Consider the following 25,090-nt stretch of genomic DNA (forward strand, 5'->3'; position numbering starts at 1 on the left):
AACATTTCATTTACTTTTGCGCACAAAATGCTTAATATTAAATTTATCATGGTTGCCATTCTTGCTACAAGCAAAAAGAGTGTTATAATATCTTGAAACTATAAAATCTATTGACACACTTATTACTCTGTACACCCATTCTTCATAATCCACAGGTGATGGGGTAAAGATTCCGTGCTCCCCTTTGTACCCAAAGAATCATGTGGTTAGACTGGATGAATTAATGCGAAAGAAAATGGAGCCTGAGGCGCTATGTCACAAGAATTGAGTCAGCAGATAATGGGTGTGAAGTCTCCACAAAAATGGCATACTCAGAAACATTTATGAAACCTTCACCTTTGAATTATGCAGTTTAAAGTCCATCTGCTCACTTATGTCTTCACACAACTGATTGTATGGAAATTTTTTCTGTTTTGGTAGTTATGGAATTAGGCTACATGGTTTAATTTTAACATTTACCCTAAATATGATTCAGTAAACTTCTTTGTTCCCTGCACAGAGCTTATGAAATAAAGATATTTTACTGGACATATTGCTTGGTTAATTTCTTACTACAGGAATTCATATTCATCAAATGTACAATTCTTTTTACAATTTGCACATTACGTTTTTCAAAAAAACATAAACGTACCAGTGCAGGAACATAGATAAAATTACACAATCACTTACATTCCATAAATCTGAGGTGCTATTTCCAGTCGATTAAGATGCATGTACAGCTCTGTGTCATATTTCTTTAACAACTGGTCTTGAATGCGATTTACTTTGGAAACTATAGCAAGTGATGGTCCCATGTCCTGAGGTCTTGCAAATGGTACAGCTGTAACCATCTCTTCTTTTCCCTGAAGAGATAAAATGAGTATCCAAATAGAAATATAAATGCAAAGCTTTCCTCCATTTTATTAAAATAATCACAAAAATTCCATTTTTTAAAAATAGCCATTCAAATTGCAACTAAATCTCTTGAATTCTACTAGATTTTAGGTCTTCTTCATTTAATCAGACCCAGCACAGTGACCAAAATACTGGTGATTACTTACAATGGTTATATTGCTCATGCTTGAGTAAAATTCCTTTAGAAATTGCGATACATCTTACATAAATATTTATTTTTATCCAGTAAAGTACTGACCTCCTACACTCCTATATGTGGAATATAAATAGCTCTTATCCCCTCCTTTAAACCTTAAGTATTTGTTCCCTCTCTGGTGTTTTAATTATCGCCTTAAAGTACCAGTCTGCTCTCAGATCATGTGCTATATTGGAAAATTCCTGTCCTCACAAAGAAATAATCCCATTGTATCTTATAGGTGCAACTCTCAATACGCAACAAAGTTGAAATAACTACCGTATATCCCCCAGTGGAACTTTATTCTAGATTGCACTATTGTGCAAAAAAATGCAATATTACAGAAATTTACATCTTGTAGCATGGTAACTGGAAAGATCCGAAATGCATTATTGAGAGTGCTGATGCTTATTCATATGCATCATTAATTTGTGTTTCATCAATATTTGTAGCTTTCCAGTCCATTTGTCATCCTTCACAGGTGCTGCAGCTTTCTTAAAACTAATACATTAGCTAATGTTTAACAGTGAATAAGGTGACCACTATTCTACTTTGCTGCTTTTACAGGACCGCAACAGAAACAGTCTGTGATGCTCCATATTGGAGGCATTGTTTGAAAAAATCTTGAAGGCAACAGCCAAATTCAAAGCAGTTAAACACAGAACTAAAATCTGCATTTTTCAGTACTTTATTATCGTAATGTGTGCCAAGGCACTTCACAAAAACTTTATTATAGAAAATGTGACATTGAGGCACATAACAAGACACTGTAGATGTCCTTTATGTTAATCTTGAAAGTTTCCAAAAATTATTCCATAACTAGGGAGTTGACTAATATTGAGTATAAATTTCAATCATTGGTGTAGGTGGTCACCATTTTGAAATGCAAAATAAAATATTAATAATTCACATTAACATGCATGGTTTACTGAATAAATTAACTTCATGGACATACATTTAACCACAATGAAAGTACTTTAAAACTTGTCAAATTCATTGTTTTCAGTATTTGGTACAAAAAGTTAATCAAATTCTTAGTGACACATAGACAAAGAAGAAACCATGATATCATTCGACGTGACGGCACTGTTCACTTCGATTGACAAAACCCTAGCCAGAGAAACAATAGCCAACCTACTGGACATACAGAACAGAAAACAGGACGCTGAACCTATCAACAAAGACGGCATACTTAAACTACTGGACTTGTGCCTCACAACACACTTCACATTCAACAACCAGATATACGAACAAATCAACGGAACACCCATGGGATCACCAATCTCGGGACTCATAGCAGAGGCAGTTATGCAAAGGGTAGAACAAACAGTCCTACCACAAATTCAACCCAAACTCTGGGTCAGATATGTCGATGACACGTTTGTAATCATTAAAAACACGGAAATAGAAAAAACACACCAGATCATCAATGCCACACTCACAGGAATCCAATTCACGAGAGAAGAAGAAAAGGATAGCCAACTCCCATTCCTAGACGTGATGGTACAGAGAACACCGAACGGAGAATTCACTACAAGGGTATACAGGAAAGCCACACACACAGACCAAGTCTTAAACTATGAAAGTAACCACCCCAACACACACAAACGAAGCTGCATCAGGACACTATTCAAAAGGGCCACAACACACTGCAGTACACCAGAACTGCAAAAAGAAGAAGAGGAACACCTATACAAGGTATTCGCCAAAAACGGATAACCGCGCAACTTCATCAACAGATGCCTAAGAGAAAGACCACGGAACGAGGACATACCACAACCAAAAGGACTAGCCACACTACCATACATCAGGAGCATCTCAGAACTGACAGCCAGACTACTGCGACCCGTAGGACTCATAACGGCACACAAACCAACAGCCACGCTCAGACAACAACTCACCAGAACGAAGGACCCGATACCCAACATGAGCAAAACTAATGTAGTGTACAAAATACCATGCAAGGGCTGCACAAAACACTATATAGGACAAACAGGAAGACAGCTAACAATCCGCATACATGAACATCAACTCGCCACGAAACGACACGACCAGCTATCTTTAGTAGCCACACACGCAGACAACAAGCAACATGAATTCGACTGGGACAACACTACTATCATAGGGCAAGCCAGACAGAGAACAGCCAGGGAATTCCTAGAGGCATGGCATTCATCCACAAACTCCATCAACAAACACATCGACCTGGACCCAATATACCAACCACTACAGCGGACAGCTGAAACTGACAACCGGAAGCGGCAGGGACAGACCACTATAAACACCGGAGGAAACATCAAAGAAGCGCTTCGCAGGAGGCTCCCAAGCACTGATGATGTCGCCTAGCCAGGGGACGAAACGTTTGCAACAAAAACTTCCAGCTCGGCGAACAGAACCACAACAACGAGCACCCGAGCTACAAATCTTCGCACAAACTTTGAACCAGTCATCTATTCCCTTCAGTGTGAAGGTGATTCTTGAATAGCTTGTGGATCCATGGGTGCTGCAGCTATACTAGTGATTTGGTATAAGTGGTACTGGTGTTTTTGCCATGTCAAAAATCATGAATCACAAAAAACATGTAATTTTGGTATCATGGTCTTTGTTGGCCTTACAACGGTCTTGGTCTTCTGCCACATTATTGGACATTTTCACTCCATGTAGTGGCTGTAGCATGAGTTATTGTTCCAAATATTTGCTCAACTGATTTGGCCAATGAGAAGTGACTTGATAGAGGTGTACAAGATGATGAGAGTCATAGATAAGAGTGGAAAGCCAGAGAATTTTTTCCCAGGGTGGAAATGGCTATCACAAGGGAGCATAATTTGAAGGTGATTGGAGGAAGGGTTAGGGGAGATGTCAGAGGTAGGTTCTTTACACAGAATATGGTCGGTGTGTGGAATGCACTGCCAGCAGTTGTAGTGGAGTCAGATACATTAGGGACATTGAAGCGACTCTTCGATCGGCACATGGATAATAGTAAAATGTAGAGTATGCAGGTTAGTTTGATCTTAGAGTAGGATAAAAGGTTAGCACAACATACAACACAAAGATAGTTAACCAAATCAAATCAGCCTCCCTATTCCTGTACATACAGCACAGTTAAATTTAAATATTTGAAGACCCTCAAAATTGGCCCAAAGTAACCAGAATTTGCGAATAACCACTATCAGACACAAAGTTATAGCTTAAATAAAAGAATTAATTCTCCTAATTGCTTTATCGTTTTAAGGGAACATAGTTACATACAAGGTAATCTAACTAATATTTATGACTTAAACCACAAACGTTTTTGAATATAGCCCCCACTTGACATAGACAAACAGACATGGTTCAAGGATAAATCAAATATAAGATATAAGAGATGTAATTGGCCAATTCACTTAAGTAATTACCATGATCCATAATATTGTAGGCAAAGTATGTGTCTTGTATGCATCTTGCTCGGTTTCTGAAGACACCAGTGAATGACAAATAGTTTCCAGTTGGCTCTGAGGAATATTAACATAATATTTACAACTGAGATTCTATTCTTCGGACTCTCACTAAGTTGACAATGGGAGGATAATCAGAGAGCAATCAGGTGTCGTCCCTGTAGCTTTGACATCCACCAGTCCTTCCGACAAAAAAAGTTCAAAACCAGTTCAAACTTTGGTTTCTCTTCCTGTTTATTTTCAACGTTTGCTTGGTGAGACTGCTTGACAAAAGCCCCCTGTGATGGCCTTTGTTAACATTCAAATATCAGCCATCTGTTTGAGCATAATGCATCTCTGTAACCAAAGTGTCTACAGCATTCTCTGAATAAGAATCAACTTGCAATTAACTTCCAGGCCAGATCTTATAAACAAGTATCAGTTTTCTTTTAGAAAAAAAGACAAGCTGCTGCTCACAAATCAAAGGTCACCTTCCAATCTCAGTTCATAGCTCCAAACTAAGAATGATAAAATTTTAAAAATAAAATATGGAAGGTCTAAACAATTTTGACAGCTACTTCTCAATATCATGCCAGTGTCTGACTGTGTTTGCATTTGGTCTTGGTTTCTTCTTCACAGTGGATTCCTTCTTCCATTCTTGAACCAATTTTTCACTAACACAAATTCCCTCTCTGCTGCAAACGTTAAAACTTTTAGCTTGAAACGAGATTCATACTTTATCAATTTTTTTATAAAATTAATTTCTCTTCATTGTTTGCCACACTGTGGATCTGCTGTGTAGGCATGACTTAAACGCCTACATATCTTCGCAAACAGACCATATTGCTTGCTCAATCCCTTATGCCCAATTATATGTTAAGTAAAACATGCATTTGTGAAGTGAAAAATTAAAGCTGATTCCTAATGCATTGATAGCATTCTAGACTGAAAAAGGATCAACTTATAGGGAATGCATTAGCAAAAACATGATTTTCAGAATCAGAAAAATGAGGCTTTCATTTACATCATGATTAGGACAGATTATTAAAACACTGGAAAAATGATGTCAGTTTTGAAAGGAGTAGTGAAGTAGAAATGGACAGCAAGTTAAAGGAGGAATTTTGGATCTTTGGACCTTGGGAACAAAGTCATCAAGGAGGAAGCACTAAAATCTGGAATGAACAAAGTTACAGGAATGCAAAGATTTTGTAAGGTTCCAAGGTTACAGAACAGTACGTAATTAAGACGAGGTGGTAGAGGGTGGTGGCAAGGGCATGGAAACATTTGAAAATTAGTCTGGTCATTTAAAATCAAAGTGTTGCTGGATTTGGCATCAATATTAGACAGTGATTATGGGCATGATGAAAGAATGATGTATTTTATAAACATAATTAAAATCACGAGTGCAGGAAAACCTTTGCTATTATTTTCTATTGATCTTTGACTGTTAGCTTGTGTAGCCCTGGAATTAAATTTTAAATCAGCTTCCCAGCAGACAGGGGACCTGACTCCATGCAATGCACATTCAAAAGGTGTCAAGATTTGGGATTGGTAACAGTGCAGTGGTGCCAAACTGTATGCAATTGTCTCCAATTAAGACTATGCCACATTAAAAGATTCCGCTTCTGATGTCTTGCAGATGAACGCTGGTTGGCTGGAAAGTAAAACTAGATGCACTGCTCTTAACTTGGCCATGAATACCTTGTTTAATGTTGTCCAATTTGGTGTTGTTGTTCAGATTTAACACTGGTGAGTTATTGGGACCCAAAATCTCTGTGCATCTTGAGATTAGCTTTAATTTTGATGACGGTGCCTGTCAGGATGGGCATCACTTTGGAACAACCTCTCCCTTTCTAACCTTAGCCACTCCCAACGCCACGTCACTGCCTAGGGAGTCCTTTCACAACACATCTCAGACTGCCCACTGGGGTTGTCATCCATCCTTGGCCATGCCATAGCTGCCACCGGACAGCAGTGTCGAGAGGTTGTGGTGCTTCTCTTCACCCTCAGTCATCATGCACTAGACACATGGAACAGCTTCTCCGAATCAGATGTGGGCATCCTTGCCTCCTTCCCCCAACAACGATCAACAGACAACAGCCACTACTGATTTCAACAGACCACACCCTTCTCTCCCAAGGCATCAGCTAGATTTGAAGACTCCTGCAGGGAGCTCAGGGAACTGCTAAACTCCGTTCAAACAGGTGTGGCCATCTCTCTTCAGCCCTGAGCGACCAAACTCAGCATATTCCCCACAGTGAATCCCCCACTATCAACATCCTAGGGGTTACCAATGACTAGAAACTTAATCGTGACTCATATATGGCTACAAGAGCAGGTCAGAGGCTAGGAATACTGTGGGGAGTAACTCGCCTCCTGACTCTCCAAATTATGTCCACCATCTACAAGGCACAAGTCAGGAGTGCAATGGAATTGACCCCACCTGCCTAGATGGATGCAGCTTCATCAACACTCAATAGGCTTGACACTATCTAGGACAAAGGAGCCCGCTCTATCGGCACTACATCTGCAAGCATTTATCCCCTCCATCGCTGACGTTCAGTTGCAGTGCTCTGAGTGTGTACTATCTACAAGATGCACTGCAGAAATTCATCAAAAATCCTTAGACAGCATCTCCAAACCCATAACCACTTCCAAGTAGAAGGACAAGCAGACAGGTGGAAACACGACTATCTGCAAGTTCACCTCCAAATCACTCACCACCTTGACTTGAAAATATATCGCTGTTCCTTATTATCACTGCATCAAAATCCTATAATTCCCTGCTTTAGGACATTGTGGGTGAACCTACAACATGTGGACTGCAGAAGCTCAAGAACACAGTTCACCACCACCAACTCAAAGGCAACCGGGGATGGAGAATAAATGCAGGTCTACAAGTGAACAAAACAAAATTTTAAGTCCAACCTAGAGGATGCACATAGAATTTTTTTTTTGGTTTCCTGTTAAGGAAGACCCTATGGAAGCAAACTCCAGTTTTAACATTGACTCTGCTTCACTTAAAAGGTATTTCATGTAAAAGTTGGGACTTTCAGGAATGCAACCACAACTGCAATTGAGGGTTTCCTGTATCCTTGATCACTACTCCCATCATTAACACTAGTGGGAGTGCGATCTTTGTAGATTTGAAACACACTTCTCCTGCAAATGCAATTTAAACACGTTCAAACATGTTTGCTCATTTTGTGATGATGCCATGACATATATACATTGTGCCTAGGCAGTGACTATTTATCAAGACTAAATCTATACACTCACATTCTTTGGAACACAACTTATTACCAAACCCCTTGTAATTAGCAATGTAAATATGAAAGAGTAATTATCAATCTGTAAGTACAATGAGCATTTGCACAATAAAGTGCCATGTGACTGAATCCCTAGGAATACGTCCAACCAAAGTTGGCAACTGTAGTTGCACGGCTTCACAGGCCACTACACCCAAGCTGGTGTCTGATTTGGATACTTTGAACAAAATTTCATTCTCAAAATCATTTATAACAATAAACAACACTGGCTTAACACTGATGCCTACGAGACTTCATTAGCAGCCACTTTCCACTGTCAACATTTCTACATGATTGAAGCATGGCTTACAGCTTTGTAATTTGAGAATTTGTCCCTTGCTCCATTTGTTACTTTCCAAACTGTTATCCACTCAGAATGAGTTTTGAAAGATATAATTGAGGGAATATAGCAGCTCTTCAATTAACTTCAAAAGTACTCTTGGATCCAAATTGTTCAAGCCTGGGGCCTGGCTTGCCTTCAGCTTCCTAAGACTTTGTGATACTAAATGCCTCCAATCTGGTCCATCTAGTCTATATCCCAAATTAAACTGAGGTATACTTCATCTTTTTCACTGGAAATAAAAAATGATCACATGATAACGAGGAAGGGCCACCTGAGACTTGCTCATTAGTTTTACATACAATACGTTGAATGCTTTATTTTGAGGTTTGCCTACACAATTGACCTTTACAGAATTTTCCCCAACTCAGAAATACTTTCAACACATACTGACAGAACAAAGCAAAAATTAAAGAGTAAATGTTAAATTTTTGTCATATAATACATTTACGTAGCCCTATTTGCAACAATTTCACAGGAGCTGAACACTTTCTTATTCAATGCTGAATAACTGCACAGACAATTTCTTTCTTTCATTGCATACACATTTCCATACCAACTTAACTTGAATTACAATATTCCACACTATTGATTCATCTGCCTTCTTGAGGTAATCTTCTCAATTATGCCAAATTTTGACTGCTATTAACATAATTTATACTTCTGAAACAGGTTAATACCTGCAAATGCAAGCTTCACACTACTACAACTTGGAATGCATTTTGAAAGTTTGGTAATTAGCACAAAGTTACAACAATGTTGTATATTCTATTCATGGCTATATCATTCTAATGGACCATTTACGTATGTATCCCACCTTCAATATGATAGTATCCCTTTAAATAAACATATATGTTTATTAAAACACAAATCAGCACACTTCTACTCAAAGAAATTAAATTTCAGGTTATAATAGAAGATTTTCTTTTCTTCATTATGAACTCTCAATGCTGCAGCTGCTCCTGAACAAAACATTTGTTTCAATGAACGTCACTGGCAATTTTGAAGACCACTTATCCTTTTGGTTCCTGAATGGAAGACCGAAAACTCATGGTTTTAAAATACTAATGCTTGTAAAGACAAAATCTGCTTGTGCACTCTATACCAATCTTTCCAATTATCATGCCTTTTTCTCTTTGCAGGATGGAAATGCTAATTAACATATTTCCTGCAATTATATTCATCAGAGAATGAGAGAATTGGCTTCGGGCAGAAATATTAAGATAATTAGTGTGGACTGTTCTTTTAAACAGAAGTGAAACTGAGAGTGTGGCTGGTTCTTTGACTAAAGTAACATTTAATTCCACAGCAAATTTTTTACAAAAATTGTGACTGCATAATTATTAAACATTTAGAATTTTCCCATAATCCACATGTATCTAGTATGATCAGGGATTGAAGAGTTAGGTCATTCACATGAAATTAAAGCAAATAATTAAGAAGTTTTCTGCTTAGCAACTCTTGTGACAATAACTTACATAAGATGATTAAATTATTTTAATTTATTACAAACTGATAATCAGCATGAGCATACCTTTCTTACTTCTCTTTCAAAACTTGAAAACCATGGTTCTGCAGTATCCATGAGTTGAGAGAACATTGCACTGAAGAGATAAGATGACAAGTTTCAAGACAACAAGGAGGTAAACAATAGCAATATTAAAATTACAATGTTACCACTTAACTTACTAAGCATCATGTTCCAAGAACTCAGGGTTGAGGAGTGCTTTCATTTCCTCACTGTGGAAAGATAAATCTGTAAAATTAGTAAAACATTCTTTCCTACACCAATATATTCAGCTGTGCTTCCTGCTTGACCTATAAACACTGCCAACCCCTTAAGTACTCACATTAAAAATAAAAAAAGTCTGTGCAATCATTTTTATAATTGCAAGATTAAGGCCATTTTTAACAAGGTGAACAAAATTATTGACATACATATCTTGAATTTAAAAATTCCCTCTCCTTGTCCAATAGCAGCCCATGCATTCATTCCACTTCACTTGTTTGCATTGATGGAACATAATCCAGCCCACCAAGTATGATTTGCTTCAGTATGCCAAGAATTACATTTTACAAGTTGTTTCATTTGCCCAAGACCTTTCATCTCAATAAGAAACTATGAGAAAGCTAGACTAAACTGAAAACAAAAAGCTTTGATTTCCTTGTTACAAGTGCAGCACATTACTTGAATACATATTTAAAACCCTGGAGAGCAAATGTGTGTTGGGGTTTTTATCCAATCCAGTTGGCTGCCAACACTTTCACTTTTGTATATGAAGCATTTCAGTGACAAAGATTAAAGTCGGTCAGCAACGTTTGCTGTGTAATTGATGTAATACAAAAATATATGCATTAAATGCTACTTTATCTTATTTTTCATTTCAATTCTGTCTCTTGTCAACAATCCCCCTGGAATCCACAATACCAAGTGTATTGGACTTGCAGTTGATAGGTTTAAACAATATAAGAAAATCGATTCTCTCTAAATGATTCACAATCCTGGAAACATTATATGATGCTACTTCAACTGCACATTGATAAAGCTGGACAATTGATCATTAACGTTGTAGCTAATGAACCACCCTCTTCAACAACAAGTATGGCCTCCCCTCTAAGTTGATCTATATTATGCATAAAGTGCAAGATTTGTACTTACTTCAAGTTGATTTGAACTTCAAAATGAATAAAACAGAACTAATGTGGATAAAACTTGCCTTGGATTTGCTGTTTCACTTGCATGTGAGAAGGCTTGATGATCACAGTGCAGAATAAAGACAAGAGGAGCTAGCAGTTCATGCATGCCCTAAAATATTAACATCACAAAAAGCAGCAAATGAGCTGAATAATTTTTACTGCATATTGTTTTAAAAAATGTGTACACTGGAAAATGCACTAACGGTTATTAAAATGGGAGTTCCTCCAACGGCTCAGTGAAAGTACGAAATGCAAAAAAAGCATGCAGTACAGTTAAGTATTGAGAGCGTGATGCTGGAATAACACAGCAGGTCAGGCAGCATCCGAGGAGCAGGAGAATCGATGTTTCAGACATTCCTGATGAAGGGCTTATGCCTGAAATGTCGATTCCCCTCCTCCCTGGATGCTGCCTGACCTATGTTTTTCCAGCACCATACTCTTGACTCTGATCGCCAGCATCTGCAGTCCTCTCTTTCTCTAGTACGGTTACATGCCAGAATTCCACATTTAAAATGTTAACTTTCTTTTCTCTTTACAAATGCTGATCAGGTTGTTGTGAATTCAAGGAATATGGTTTTTAAAAAAATAATGTAACCGTATAAAAAAAAGAATTACTATGTGCTCCTATTTTTGTATAAAGGATAGCATAAAAATGGGATACAAATGCATGATTTTCAAATTTAATTGGCACAGTAAATGGACACTTAATTACAGATGTAATCTCTTGCAACCTGCACTTGAACATTAAAAGAAATAGTATGGAAGAAGCTTGCTTTATAATGTAAAGACAAGCAACTCTGCAGATAGAGACGTTTGGAGAAAGATGGAATAATTAAATCATTAATATGAAAGTCACTAAATCTTCTGTGTATGAAAGTTTTTTTTCTATGAAATTCTACTCAAACAGAACACTAAAACATATGCAATCTATAACTTGCAGCAGACCTAAATGCTTTGGGGACAGAATGTTATGCCCAAAATGAATGCATATTTATTCTTAGTAAATGTCACAAGACACTTTTCCTTACAGTCCAATTTTAAACTGCTTAATTATTCAACCAAACCTGCACAGTATTTCATTACCTGCTTGTAAAGCAGCTGCTCATTTTCTCTCGCATAACAAAACAGGATATCTGTCAAGATCTGCCTCACACTTTCCTGTTGGAAATACTGCATTTCAGGAAATCTGAAAGACATGTATTATTTCAGCACATCATTTCAGGAAATGTTTGCCCTTTTTGCTCCCATATACTAACCATTTTAAGCAATACTATCAAACACCATTTAGTGAACATTTTTGTTTCATTATGATTTGGTTCAAACTAAATTAGTTGGAAATGAAAATAGAAATTGGCATATTACATTTAGTCTAAAATGCAACAAAAACTTTTGCACATTTTAAGAATTAATTTCTATTTAAGATAATTCGAAAAAATGACGTGACGCTTTCTCCTGTACTGGAGACAACAGACAGGATTTCATGCAAGTTTCAGGTGCATGAAGTTGGATCAAACTGGGATCCCTAGCCTGTCCTTGCAAGCAGCAAGGTTGATATAGCAATATCCGCAAAGACAGTTCCCTAAATTGCTACTTTCGAGTTTGCTGTCTAATTAAGGATGGTGTGAGAGAACTGTTGTATCAGGCCCAATCAAATGACTGGAAGTTCTGATGATTTTAGTATTGTTCCCCTATTTTATATTGTCTTTCAATATTCTTCAGACCAAAGTGCATTACCTCATATTTCTCTGTATTAAACCTCACCCGCCCCTTACCAGACCGCTCCATTAACTTGTCAATGTCCTCCTCCTAGTTTAGAATTCTTTAATGTTTAATGCAAAGTTTGAAACTATCCCCTATGTTGAGATCATTAATGTATATCAGGAAAAGCAGGATCTCAAAACCAATCCCTAGGAAACTCCAATACTAACCCCATTCGAGCCCAAACATGATTTATTAACGACTACTCTCAGTTTCTTACCACTCAACCAACTTTTTACCTAATTGCTACTGTGCCTTTTATACCTTACATATATTTAAATATTATGACCTATAACATTCCCCACAAGTCTGTTGTGTGGCACTGTATCAAATGCCTTCAGGGAATCCATATATACCACATCAAGAACATTACCCTCATCGACCCTTTCTCCTAATTCTTCAAAACAAAAGTCTAGAAAATCATTTAAATATGATTTACCCTTTAGAAATCTGTGTTGAAAGTGTGGTGCTGGAAAAGCGCAGATCAGGTAGCATCCTAGGAGCAGGAGAATTGACGTATTGGGCAAGAGCCCTTCATCAGGAATGAGGCTTCTGAGCCGAGGGGGTAGAGAGATAAACCTGTGCCCACACCTTCCTCCTCACCTCTGTCCAAGGCCCCAAAGGAACCTTCCGCATCCATCAGAGTTATACCTGCACTTCCACACGTCATTTACTGTATCTGTTGCTCCTGATACGGTCTCCTCTATATTGGGGAGTCAGGACACCTACTTGCTTCCAAGAACATCTCTGGGACACTCGCACCAACCAACCTCAATGCCCCGTGGCTGAACACTTTAACTCCCCCTCCCACTCTCACAAAGAAATGTATGTCCTGGGCCTCCTCCATCGCAACACCCTAACCACCTGATGCCAGGAGGAAGAATGCCTCATCTTCCACCTCGGGATCCTCCAACCACACAGCATCAATGTGGATTTCACTAGTTTCATTTCTCTCCCCCCATCTTACCCCAGTTCCAACCTTCCAACTTGACACTGCCTTTGTGACCTGTCCATCTTCCTTCCCACCTATATGCTTCACCCTCTTCTCCATTACCCCCACTTCCATCTACCTATCGCACTCTCAGTTACGTTTCCCCAGCCCCATCTCCCTCCCATTTATCTGTCTACCCCCTCAGCTCACAAGCCTCATTCCTGATGAAGGGCTTTTGCCCGAAGCGTCGATTCTCCTGCTCCTGCTTGACCTGCTGTGCTTTTCCAGCACCACATTCTCGACTCTGATCTCCAGCATCTGCAGTCCTCACGTTCTTCCTTACGAAATCTATGTTGACTCTTCCTTATCCCATTGATTACTAATTCTATCCTGAATAACTGTTTCTAGAAATTTCCCTACCAGTGAACCTAAACTGACTGGTCTGTAATTGTAGAGGTTTTCCTTACAATCTTTCTCGAACAAAGCTGTACTGTTTGCAATGCTCCAGTCTTCTGGCACCTCCCTTGAAATACCAAAAGATTATAGCCAGTGCTCTTGCATTTCCTCATTCCCTTCAAAATGCATTGCATGCAGTCCCTTGTCAACCTTAAGTACTAACAGTTTATCTAAGACTTCTCCCAATTAATTCTAATGGTATCCTCCTCGTTTGTAAAGACAGATGTGAAATTTCATTTAATACTTCAGCTTTGTCCCTCTCTCCACGTGTAAAGGGTCTCTGAGCAGCCCTACTCCTCCTTTAACTACGCTCTTCCTGTTCATATGCCTATAGAAGTCTTTGGGACTTCCCTTTATGGTAGCTGTAAGTCTTTTCCCATAGTTCTTCTTTGCTTTTCTTTTTAGCTTTTTCATCTCCCCCTATAACCCATCAGCTTTCCTGTTGATTCTCAATTTTATTGTTAATTTCTATCTTTTTGTCATCCAGAGAACACTGAATGTGTTTGCCCTACCTTTTCCATAAGAGGGAATGTACCTTGACCATACCTTAACCACCCTCTGGTTGAAGGAGGCTTACTGTTACTGTTTTTCCTGCCAACCTCTTGTTCCAATGAATTCTGCCTAACTTGCACTGAAGTCAGCTCTCTGCCAATTGATGTTTCTCCCTTTGGATTGTTACGTCAACACTATTGTAAACCTCACGATACAATGATCACTCTCTTCAAAATATCCTGCCCCCTGGCACTTGGCCCACTTTATTTCCAAGAAGCAGGTCCAACAAACCATCCTTTCCTGTTGGTCTGAACACACACTGCTGAAGGAACACATACAAGGATATATATAGTATTTGAGTATACATTTGGGGAATTGAAGTCACCCATTATAATTAATGTAAAACAAAAATAGAAATTGCTGGGAAAACTCAGCAGGTGTGGCAGCTTCTGTGGAGAGAAAGCAGAGTTACCATTTCAGATTCCAGAAGTGACTCTAGTTAGGAAAAAGTTGGTATATATGCTGAAAATGAGGTGGGGGGAGGGACAAGGGGTAAACAATAGGTGGAGATGAAGCTCAGAGACAGAGAGAAAACAATGGGTAAAAGTCAGCATGGGGGGAAATCAATAGCTGCTAATTGGGACCATTAATAGCTGACAATGGAATGGTTATGGCAGTAGCCCATATGATGACAAGGCCTGATGTGTGGGGTTGGGGTAAGGATTTGGGAGGTGTTCGAATGTTAGCATTTTTCTGCAATTTCCCTGCAGATTTGATCCACTACTTCCTTTCCTGTAGTTAGTGGTTTATAGGGTACACTAAACAATGTAAATGCACTCTTATTATTCTGTAGCTCTAGCCAAAATAGCTCTGACCTTGAACCTTCTCAGACATGCTCCTTCTCCAGTAGAGCAATGCTCTCCTGAACCAATACTGCTAGCCTTTCTCCTTTCCTTCTTTTTCTATCTTTTCTGAACAACTTGTGCCCAGGAGTATCTAACCCCCAGTGTTGCCCTCAGCTGAGTCTGGTCTCCATCACTGTCACATCATTATAATTTAACATTGCTATCTGCTTCCGTAACTCCCCAGTTTTGCTTACTACACTCCATGCATTCATATACACGGACAACTTCTCTTTTTCCCCGACTCTAACTTCACCGATTAAGGATATATCTTAGAGGACAGTAAATTAAATATTTTGCAAGCCTGGTATCCTTTGTTCCCACATTCCTGCCAATTTAGTTTAAAATCTTTGCAATGGCACTAGCAAACCGCCCCATAAGAACTTTGTCTCAGCTCTGTTAAGGTGTGACCTGTCCAGCTTGTACATGTGCCATCTTCTCTACAGCTAGCCCTGAATCCCAGAATCTAAATCCCTCTCTCCTGTATTGTCTTTCCACCCATACAGTCATTTACTTTATCCTCTTATTTCTATAGTTGCTTGCAGCTGGCACTGGGAGTAATTCGGAGATAACTACATTTTTAGTTATTCTTACTAATTTTCTGCATAGCTCCCTGAATTCTGATTACAGGACTACATCTTCCTTCCCTGCAGAACTTATTGGTACCGAATTGGACCATAACCTTTGACTATTCACCCTACCTCCCACGCACCAATGAATAGGAGAGGGGTCAAGTAAGATGGACCCTCAGGTTGGAGAAGGAACTCCAACATATGGTTCATTGCGGCCATGGGGGTGGACTTCCTGCTGGTAGCCATCTTTTTGGAGATAGAGACTCTGACTACATCCATTAAGTTGGCAGCCACCATACATAGTGTTGGGCTGCTTCAACATCAGCTGGTGTAGTCTTTAATCTAGGCCTGGTATACGTAGGTTGGTTGCCAGCCTCCATTCAGCTGGGATCAATGTCATTTTCCTGCTTGCTGTTGATAATACATTCATTTGGTAGGAATGCGTCAGAGACAAAGTGAGGCACTGGAAAAGCCCAACAGCTCAGGCAGCATCTAAGGTGCAGGAGAATTGACGTTTTGGGCATAAGCCCTTCATCAATGTGGAGGGGGGGGGGCAGGTGTGTGTGTGTGCCTGAGAGATAAATAGGAGAGTGAGGATGGGGCTGGCAGGGAAGGTAGCTGGGAAGGCAATACGTAGGTGCAGATGGGGAGTGATTGTAATAGGAGAAAGTGAGGTCTGCAGATGCTGGAGATCAGAGCTCAAAATGTGTTGTCGGAAAAGCGCAGCAGGTCAGGCAGCATCCAGGGAACAGGAGAGTGAAGAAGGGCTTATGCCCGAAACGTCGATTCTCCTGTTCCCTGGATGCTGCCTGACCTGCTGCGCTTTTCCAGCAACACATTTTCAGCAGTGATTGTAATAGGTCAATGGGGAAGGTGGAGCAACTAGGTCAGAAGGAAGATGGACAGATGGGACAGGTCAAGAGTGCGGTGTCGAGTTGAAAGGTTGGATCTGGAATGAGGTGGGGGGAGGGGAGATTTGGAGACTAGTGAAATCGATTTTGATGCCGTGTAGTTGAAGGGCTCCAAGGTGGAAGGTGGGGCGTTCTCCATTTAGTTGTCGGGTGGCTTGGATTTGGCAGTTGAGGAGACCCAAGACTTGGATGTCCTTGGTGGAGTGGAGGGAGAGTTGAAGTGGTCAGCCACAGTGCGGTGGAGTTGTTTGGTGCAGGTGTCCCAGAGATGTTCCCTGAAATGCTCTGTAAGTTGGTGTCCTGTCTCCCCAGTGTAGAGGAGACCACATCAAGAGCAATGGACACAGTTGGTGAGCTGGGTGCATTTGAAAACATCCTTTAGGGACTTGGACAGAGGTGAGGGGGGAGGCATAGGTGCAGGTTTCACACCTCTTATGGCGGCAAGGGAAGGTGCTGGGTGTGGAGAGTGGGTTGGTGGGGGGCATGGACCTAACGAGGGAGTCACGGAAGGAATGGTGCGCAGATAGGGGTGGGGAGAAAAATATATCTCAGGTGATGGGGTCTGATTGTAGGTGATGGAAATGGCAGAGGGTAATGCATTGTTTCGGGAGACTAGCGGGGTGGAAGGTGAGGACCGGGAGTTTCTATCATTGTTGTGGTTGGAGCAGGGGTGTTCAAGGGCAGAGGTGCAGGAAGTGGAAGGGTGACTCTGACTCTCTAGCATCTGCAGGCCTCATTCCATCCCAAAGGGTTCACCTATCATTTGTCCTTCTAATCTCATGATCTAGAGCCAGAAGAATTCTGTTCAACAATTCAGTTGAGTTCTATATGTGCAGATGTGTGAAAAAATTGTTCCTAAGGTTCCATTTAAATTTTTCCCATCTCACAACAGTGGACCTAGCACTGATCCTTGCATCACATTGTAGTTACAGCCTCCAGTCTGAACAACAACCCTTAAACACCACCCTCTGTTCTCTTACTGTCAAGTCAATTTTGTATCTAATTGGCTAGCTTTCCCTGAATCCCATGTGATCGAACCTTGCTAACCCGTTTACCATGAAGAATCGTCACCGAATGTCTTTCAAATTACTGCCTGGACAAAGAGTCTTGTTTTTGTTTCCAGTGCCTGTACTTGCCTGTCTTATTCTCTCTCTAACTGTAATTAGTCGCCATTTTGATTTCTGGCTATCTGTCTTTTCTCCCCTCTTCACTTCCAAGGGTTGTACCATGGACTTCAAATGGATTATTTCATGCTTATGGGTGAAGGAGTTTGCCATTGCCTGCTGCAAGATAGCAAGACTCTCACAATCTTCCTACTGGCATCAGGCATAATGGAAAGATTTACAGCACAATCATTATTCCTGTTGCGCATATGATAAATCCCTCCTATGGACAACATGAGAAAAGGCAGGAAAATCGGTCTTCAGGGTAATTAAATTAGCGATGATCTCTGACTAGTGGAGTATTCTTGAAGTGTCAAATCATGTATTATGGCAACAAGTTCTGGTATGGACTTCAAAAGAGGAGCTTGTTGCTCAGACAGAGAGATACTACCACTATGCCACTAGACTTCTGACCTGAATATTTATTCTTAATCTAATCCATTCATGTGCCTTTCTGTCCATCCAGCTGATTTTGAGCACCCACTGCAATATCCATATTTCAAAGACTGTTCTCTTAACCAAACGTTGTGAGAAAAACTATCATATTTCTTCTTTACCAATCACTTTAAAGTCCCTTGCTTCTTGGTAAATGGGAAGAGCTTCATCCTATCTATTCTGTTTAGATTCATGATTTTAAACATCTCTATTAAGTCTCCTTCCAACCTTCTCTTCTATAAAGAGAACAGTCTCAGTTTCATCAATGTCACTGAAATCTCTCATTCATAGAATAATTCTCGTAAATCTTTGCTGCACTTTCTCTAAAGCCTTCATATCTTTCCTAAAGTATGGTGCCAGAATGGAAGATAGTATGCCAGGTGAGGCTGAGCCAGGAATTTAGAGAAAGTTGACTACATTTTCTTTGTTTTTGTACTCTGTACTTCTAATTATGAAGCCCATGATCCCTTGTATTTCATTAATGGTTTCCTCAGTCTGCTCTGCCTTCAATTATTTTGTCTCAAATGCACATAAATTAACAGGTTTGTTTGCTCCTGCACACTTTTTTTTTGTATATTGTCTCTCCTCATTTGTTCTACTTAACAGCATCTTATGATGTTTCACTGCATTAAAAATCCTTTGGCTCATGCTCCATCCCACCAGGATATGTCCTTTGACGTCTTTGACTATTCTGCTCATCAGTCACAGAACTTTCAGGTTTTGTGTCATCTGCAAATTTTGAAACTGTGCCTTTCACAGCATAGTTTTGATCATTGATATAGCTATCAAGAAAGGCTTGAATATGAATAAGATTATTCCAGATTAAAATTAATTAGTTGTGGCAGGGCCAATTGCAATTTTTAGAGATGGCATTTCCTTGCTATTTGTCAGTCTAATTCTGGTATTGGCAATTTCATTCCTGAAATATTTCCCATTGAGTACATCACTGTATATGTATACCAATATCACCGTAGTTTCAGTTAAAACTCCCATTGTGTATGATCCTATGGTTAACAGAGATGTTAATAAAGCAGTTGAAGATCACTGGACAAATACGCTTCCCACAAGCACCTACAATCACGGGAAGACTTTTCCACTGACTTTAGTTTCGTCGGCATTTTAAATCTCTGGGGTCTTGTTATTGAAGACAGTTTCTCTTTTACCTTCCTCAGTAGTAAGGTTGCAAAACAGTTCGGGAGCCACTGGTTTCTTGTGAAACTTGAACTGAACTTTGGCAAACAGTAATGAGAATTGCTAATAACAACTCGTCCAAGAGCTCAGTTAATGCATTCCCAACAAAGATGGGTTATTCGTTAAATCTACGCTGTCCACTCGGTTATGCATTTCAGTGACTAACAGAGAGCTGCACCAAAGCATCAACACAAATCACAGAATACCATTTAACAAAAAATAAAACCTGATCTACTCTGTCAGTGTAAGATAAATGACTACTTTTTGCTGTGAAGCTCTATACTCTCTCGCGTACTGAGCAATTATGAGAAAGACATACTAACACAAAATGTAACACGGCATACACAGATTAACTAATAATGTTTACTCAGTTAGTAAAGAGACATGCAACTTAAAATCTAAGGATGCAGAAAGATAAAAGTTCAGTTTACTTGTTTAGTTAACAAGATCATACCTCTTGTCCTGAACTGATCACTAAAACAAAATGAACTTCTGTCAGCAGAGCCACAACTTTTGTAGGATACAATTGGAAATTGATGATTCACCTTTGACTATCTAAATGAGAGTGCATTTACTACACTAGATGGCAGTCCGTGCCATAGATGATATCAATATGCATAAACAGGATACACTGAAATTTATCATGTGCCTTACTTATAAGTAAGACCTCAGAATCTCCTATTTGTGTTTGTGTGCAGAAAATGCAGTTAAGCCAATATAATTCACTTCAATAAGAATAGCTTCCCTCTAAATATATAAAATAAGTCAGGATGAGGAGTACAATTAATTTGAGATTGAAAAGATATAATTTACACTATAGACATGATGCAATAAAAATCAATGATGGCTTCTTAAATAGCTCTTTATTTTAATATTTTTGCAAAATGATAACTGAAATGAAAGAAAAACATAGAACAAACCCAGAATCTGACCTCTATTTGATGCTGTACACCCACAAAATCATTGCACATTGATCCTTTACTTTAGGCGCTTTGTAGCTGACAAAATAAATTGCTGTTCCAAAAGAATTACGAAAAAAAATAGGCAGACAGTGGGTTAAAAAAATCACAAAAGTACTCATTTTAAAAAAAAATGGAAAAAATCTGATTTGACTAATTATCACAATTTAAGCTTCCCCAGTCATCTTCAACATACTGGAAAAAGAATGCAACATTGGCACCAATAATTAACTTGCAAATTCTTATGTAGGGCTTGATGAGGCAAGCTAGCTCTAAACTCATCATAGCCTTATTCCATAGCTCGACGGATGAAATAAGTGCCAGAAAAGAAGCAAGTGCAGCTCTTCTGAGCACAATGGTATTCAACTGATTGCGAAACTAAGGAATACACAAACAAAATTATATTTTCCCCAAAATAGTTTCTCATTACTGGCTTCCAATCTGCTCAGTTGCAGAAGTTCTCAGGGTAGTTTTCTTTGGTCTAAATACTTTTAGCTTCTTCATTAATGTTTTTCTCTCCATTATTAGATCAGGAGTGAGCAGCCTGCTGACAAATCCACAGTGCTCAGCTCCATTCATAACTTCATTAATAATGAATCCATACCAAGAAAAAGGAAAGACTACAAAACATTTGGAGTGCTGCATACAGTTTAGTTTCTTCATTTAAGGAAGGATATGAACTCTTTAGAGGAAGTTCTGATAGGGTTCATTTCACTGATTCCTGGAATGTAGGAAGAGGGTTTCTATATGAGGAAATGTTTGAAAGGTTGGACCTGTATCCATTGGAAGCTAGAAGAACAAGGCACAATATTAATTGAAACATAAGATCCTGAGGGGATTGACTGGGTGGATACTGAAAGAATGTTTCCTCTTGTGGCAGACATTAGAATTAGGGGCATAGTTTAAAAATAAAAGCATTTTTTTTTCCGTTTGAGTTGCACATCTCTTTGAAACTCTTTTCTCCATGCAGCAGTGAAGGTAAGGTCATTGAATAGTTTTAAATGCAGATCTATTCTTGATTAAGAAAGGAGTCAAGGACATTAGGGTGGGCAGGAAAGTGATGCTCCAGTGGCTTGCATATAAATATGCATTTTTGGCATATAGTTATTCCTTCACTGCATAGTATTAAATGGAAATTGGATTTTGAACATTTTCATGGTTTTCTTGCTTTTTTTCAGTTAGTCATTTTGCAAAAATATCAAAATAGTCATCAGAACAGCTGTAATCCTATTGAATGGCAGAGCAGGTGCAAGAGACAAAATGTCCTACTCCTGCTTGTAACTCATATTTTCATATATGTACAATATTAGATTTGGAGTCACAAGGGGCAGATAATAGTTATGTTGCCTAAATGAATCTAATGACAATCACAATCAAATAAGGGCCAGCATTCAATTGTAACTATAATGATAAGTCTAAACCATCAAACCAGCCACATGATCAACAGTGACCAAAAGATTAATTTGGGCTGTTCGTAACAACATTTCAGTTGTAAGAACAGAACTTGGCACTTTCCTACCAATGGGCACTTCTTAGTTTCTCAAAGCATTCTCCCACCACCTCTAAGTATCTCATCACAGATGTTGTGGAAACTGAAGACCAAATTGGCAATCATTCCACTCAATATCCAAGCTCTTCATCAGTAAAACGTTGTGCCTACGGTTTGCACTATCTGCATGCATGATGCACAAATGCTTCATCAGCAACCCCTTTCACTCCTGCAGTCAGTAAAATTAGAAGAACAAAAACAGGATGATGGGAATGCTACCATCATAAGTTCCTCCTAAATAAAAAGCTATCCTGACTTGGATATGTCATTGTTCGTTCATCAATGTAGCTTCAGAATTCTAGAAGCTTCCTCTTGGTTTAATGCACTTTCTGAAAATTATTGAATTTGCACTAAAGCCTACCTATAACAAAGGATATGTAATTAAGAGAATCATTGTTTCTCACTCATACATACATACATAGCCACTCATCTTTTTCTTTATAGAAACTGCAATACAACTTGCATCAATATTATGCTTTTAATCGCCTGCAGATGCTTCACAGCTAATGAAATACTTGAAGTACAGTCAGTTCTGCTATAACATGGTAGTTCCAGTATCGTGCAATCCTGTGTTATAAGAAAATAGTGTATTAGCAGCAACAATCGTGTTATAACCAATAACATTCTAAAACTTTGCGCTTTAGAAACAATATCCCCAATTCGTCAATCGTGTCATAGCATATTCATGTTAATGAAACACGCATTATAACAGAAAGATCTGTATGCAAGAAAGATAATATCAGAATTATGCACAACATAAATTCCAAACAGAAATGTGATAATGACTAGATATTATTTTTAGATGTCGATTGAGGATAAATATTTGACTGGAATGATTGAGAGAACACTCCTGATCTTCTTCAGTGCCAATGGAGGTTTTTACATTGGCACCACCTGAGTGTAAACACAGTAGTAGTTCACAGCTCATTCAGAAGATGGCAACTGAAACAGTGCAGCAGTCTTTCAGTATTGCATGTGAGCATCTGCCTTTATTTCGTACTCAAGGTTCTCGAATGGGACTTGGATTCAGAAGATGGTGGGCTTGAGCATCATAGAATCCATAGAGTGTGGAAACAGGCCTTTGCCACAACAAGTCCATACAGACCCCTACTCTATTACTCTTCGTTTACCCCTGACTAATGCACCTAACCTAGACGCCCCTCAACACTATGGGCAATTTAGCTTGGCCAATTCACCTGACTTGCACATCTTTGAATTGTGTGAGGAAACCGGAGCACCCGAAGGAAACCAATGCAGACATGGGGAGAATGTGCAAACTCTACACTGACAGTCGCCCGAGGCGGGAATCGAACTTGGATCCTTGGCACTGAGGCAGCAGTAAAAAAGTGCTAATCATTGAGCCACTGTGACTGAGTCACAATTGATGTGTTACAATATTCTTGTCGGGGTTTCAAAATATTTCCTATTTCAAAATTGCATGTCCTCCATAAGCTTGTCCAGATTGTTACATGTTCATGAACAGTTATACAGTGGAAATTATCTCACATTAAAGCTGCAACACAGAATAACAACATCATACCCATCAATAACTGAGTAAGTCTCCATGCTATTTTGCACACAACAAAAAAAATCTTAATTTTAATTAGTGCAGTGGTCCAGCAGTTCAACTGCTTTAGCAATTGACTAAATCAGTAAGCTTTGAGTTTAAGATTCAGATTGCATATTGCTTGAACTTGTTTTTCATTAACTGAATGTGAATATTTGCAAAAAGCAATTTGTGCAGTATTGGGAACTGCTAAGAATTTTCTCTCACTCAAATAAAAGTTCATTCTCCTTAAAAGCTATATGAAAAACACACAGGATATATAAAATTTATATTATAGAAAGTCTTGTCTGGAAATTGTCTTTATAATGAAGGGCATCTGTTAATTACGCAGATATGACAAATCACAAAAAGTAAATAATATGGCCTGCAATTTATTGAAAACGAGTATCTTAAATTCTAACATCGTTTGCATCTTATAGTTTATTTTCAGAACTAGTTTTGCACCTACGTTCTAGTTACATCTTGTTGAATCATTGCTCGAAGTTCTTTATCCTGAAAAAATTTGTTCCAAAGACTCTAGATAAAAAAAGACACACAATAAAATATTAACAGAAAAAATCCAAAACAGATGCTTTACCAATTATCTGTAACTTGATACAGTATTATCACTATTGTTTACTCACATCCTTGTCAATTATGTACCTGCTTTCAGCCTTGCATGCTTGGGAGTTTTCCAAACCAAGATAACCTGACATTATATTGTAAAGAGGTACAAGAGTGTTCTGCTAAAACATTACTAAAACATACGTCAACAACTAGTATTGAATCCTTTTCTTTAAAAATGGCAATGTTTTATCAATAAATGAAAAGTGTTTAATTTAGAAAATGAAAACTCCTTTTCAAGGTTTTTCCTAACACACACATCTTTGGACTGTGAGGGGAAATTGAAGCACGCAGCCAAAGCCCATGCAGACACTAAGATGTGTAAACTCCACATAGATGGTCACCTAAGCTTGGCATTGAACCCATGACCTGGTGCTGCGACACAGAAATGTTAATCACTGAGCTACCGTAATATACCTTTAAAACAAAATCCAATGGTTTTGCGAAACATGGTTTCTCTTTTGTAACTCCTTGCTGACTCTGCCTAATCCGACAATAATTTTCTAAGTGTGCATTTATGACATCCTTTACAGTAGATTTTAGGCAGAGCATAGGTTATTTGGTTTTATGTATTAACAGAAAGATGCATTTTATTTGTTTTTACTGAATAGTTGAAGCTATTGTAGGATTACGAACAATCTTGAAGACTTTAAATGCCAATGAAAAATCTGATCATACTCACCCCCTCATCCTGTGAAAGTGGGTTGTTCACAACCAGATCTTGCTGTCCAGCTGCCTTCCGAGGATTTGTGATATGCTGTGGTTAGACAAAAT

General features: G+C 38.8%; 1 protein-coding gene across 25 annotated transcripts in view; it reads right to left on the reverse strand.

Moving 5' to 3' along the window:
* Nucleotides 1-25,090, reverse strand: part of tbc1d5 (TBC1 domain family, member 5) — a 524,363-nt gene that overhangs the window by 188,884 nt on the left and 310,389 nt on the right. For all 25 annotated transcript variants that reach the window (XM_087987287.1, XM_087987275.1, XM_087987279.1 and 22 more), the window contains 7 exons: nt 24,999-25,073; nt 24,162-24,229; nt 11,911-12,013; nt 10,848-10,936; nt 9,820-9,870; nt 9,665-9,734; nt 670-842 (listed from right to left, as the gene is read on the reverse strand). In XM_087987287.1, the coding sequence (XP_087843413.1) occupies nt 670-842; nt 9,665-9,734; nt 9,820-9,870; nt 10,848-10,936; nt 11,911-12,013; nt 24,162-24,229; nt 24,999-25,073 (629 nt within the window). The remainder of the gene's footprint in view (nt 1-669; nt 843-9,664; nt 9,735-9,819; nt 9,871-10,847; nt 10,937-11,910; nt 12,014-24,161; nt 24,230-24,998; nt 25,074-25,090) is intronic.

This window comes from Chiloscyllium plagiosum, unplaced genomic scaffold, assembly GCF_037043375.1.
Source record: "Chiloscyllium plagiosum isolate Xiang-an unplaced genomic scaffold, Cpla_swu_hap1 HiC_scaffold_5, whole genome shotgun sequence".
In the NCBI taxonomy this organism is placed as follows: domain Eukaryota; kingdom Metazoa; phylum Chordata; class Chondrichthyes; order Orectolobiformes; family Hemiscylliidae; genus Chiloscyllium; species Chiloscyllium plagiosum.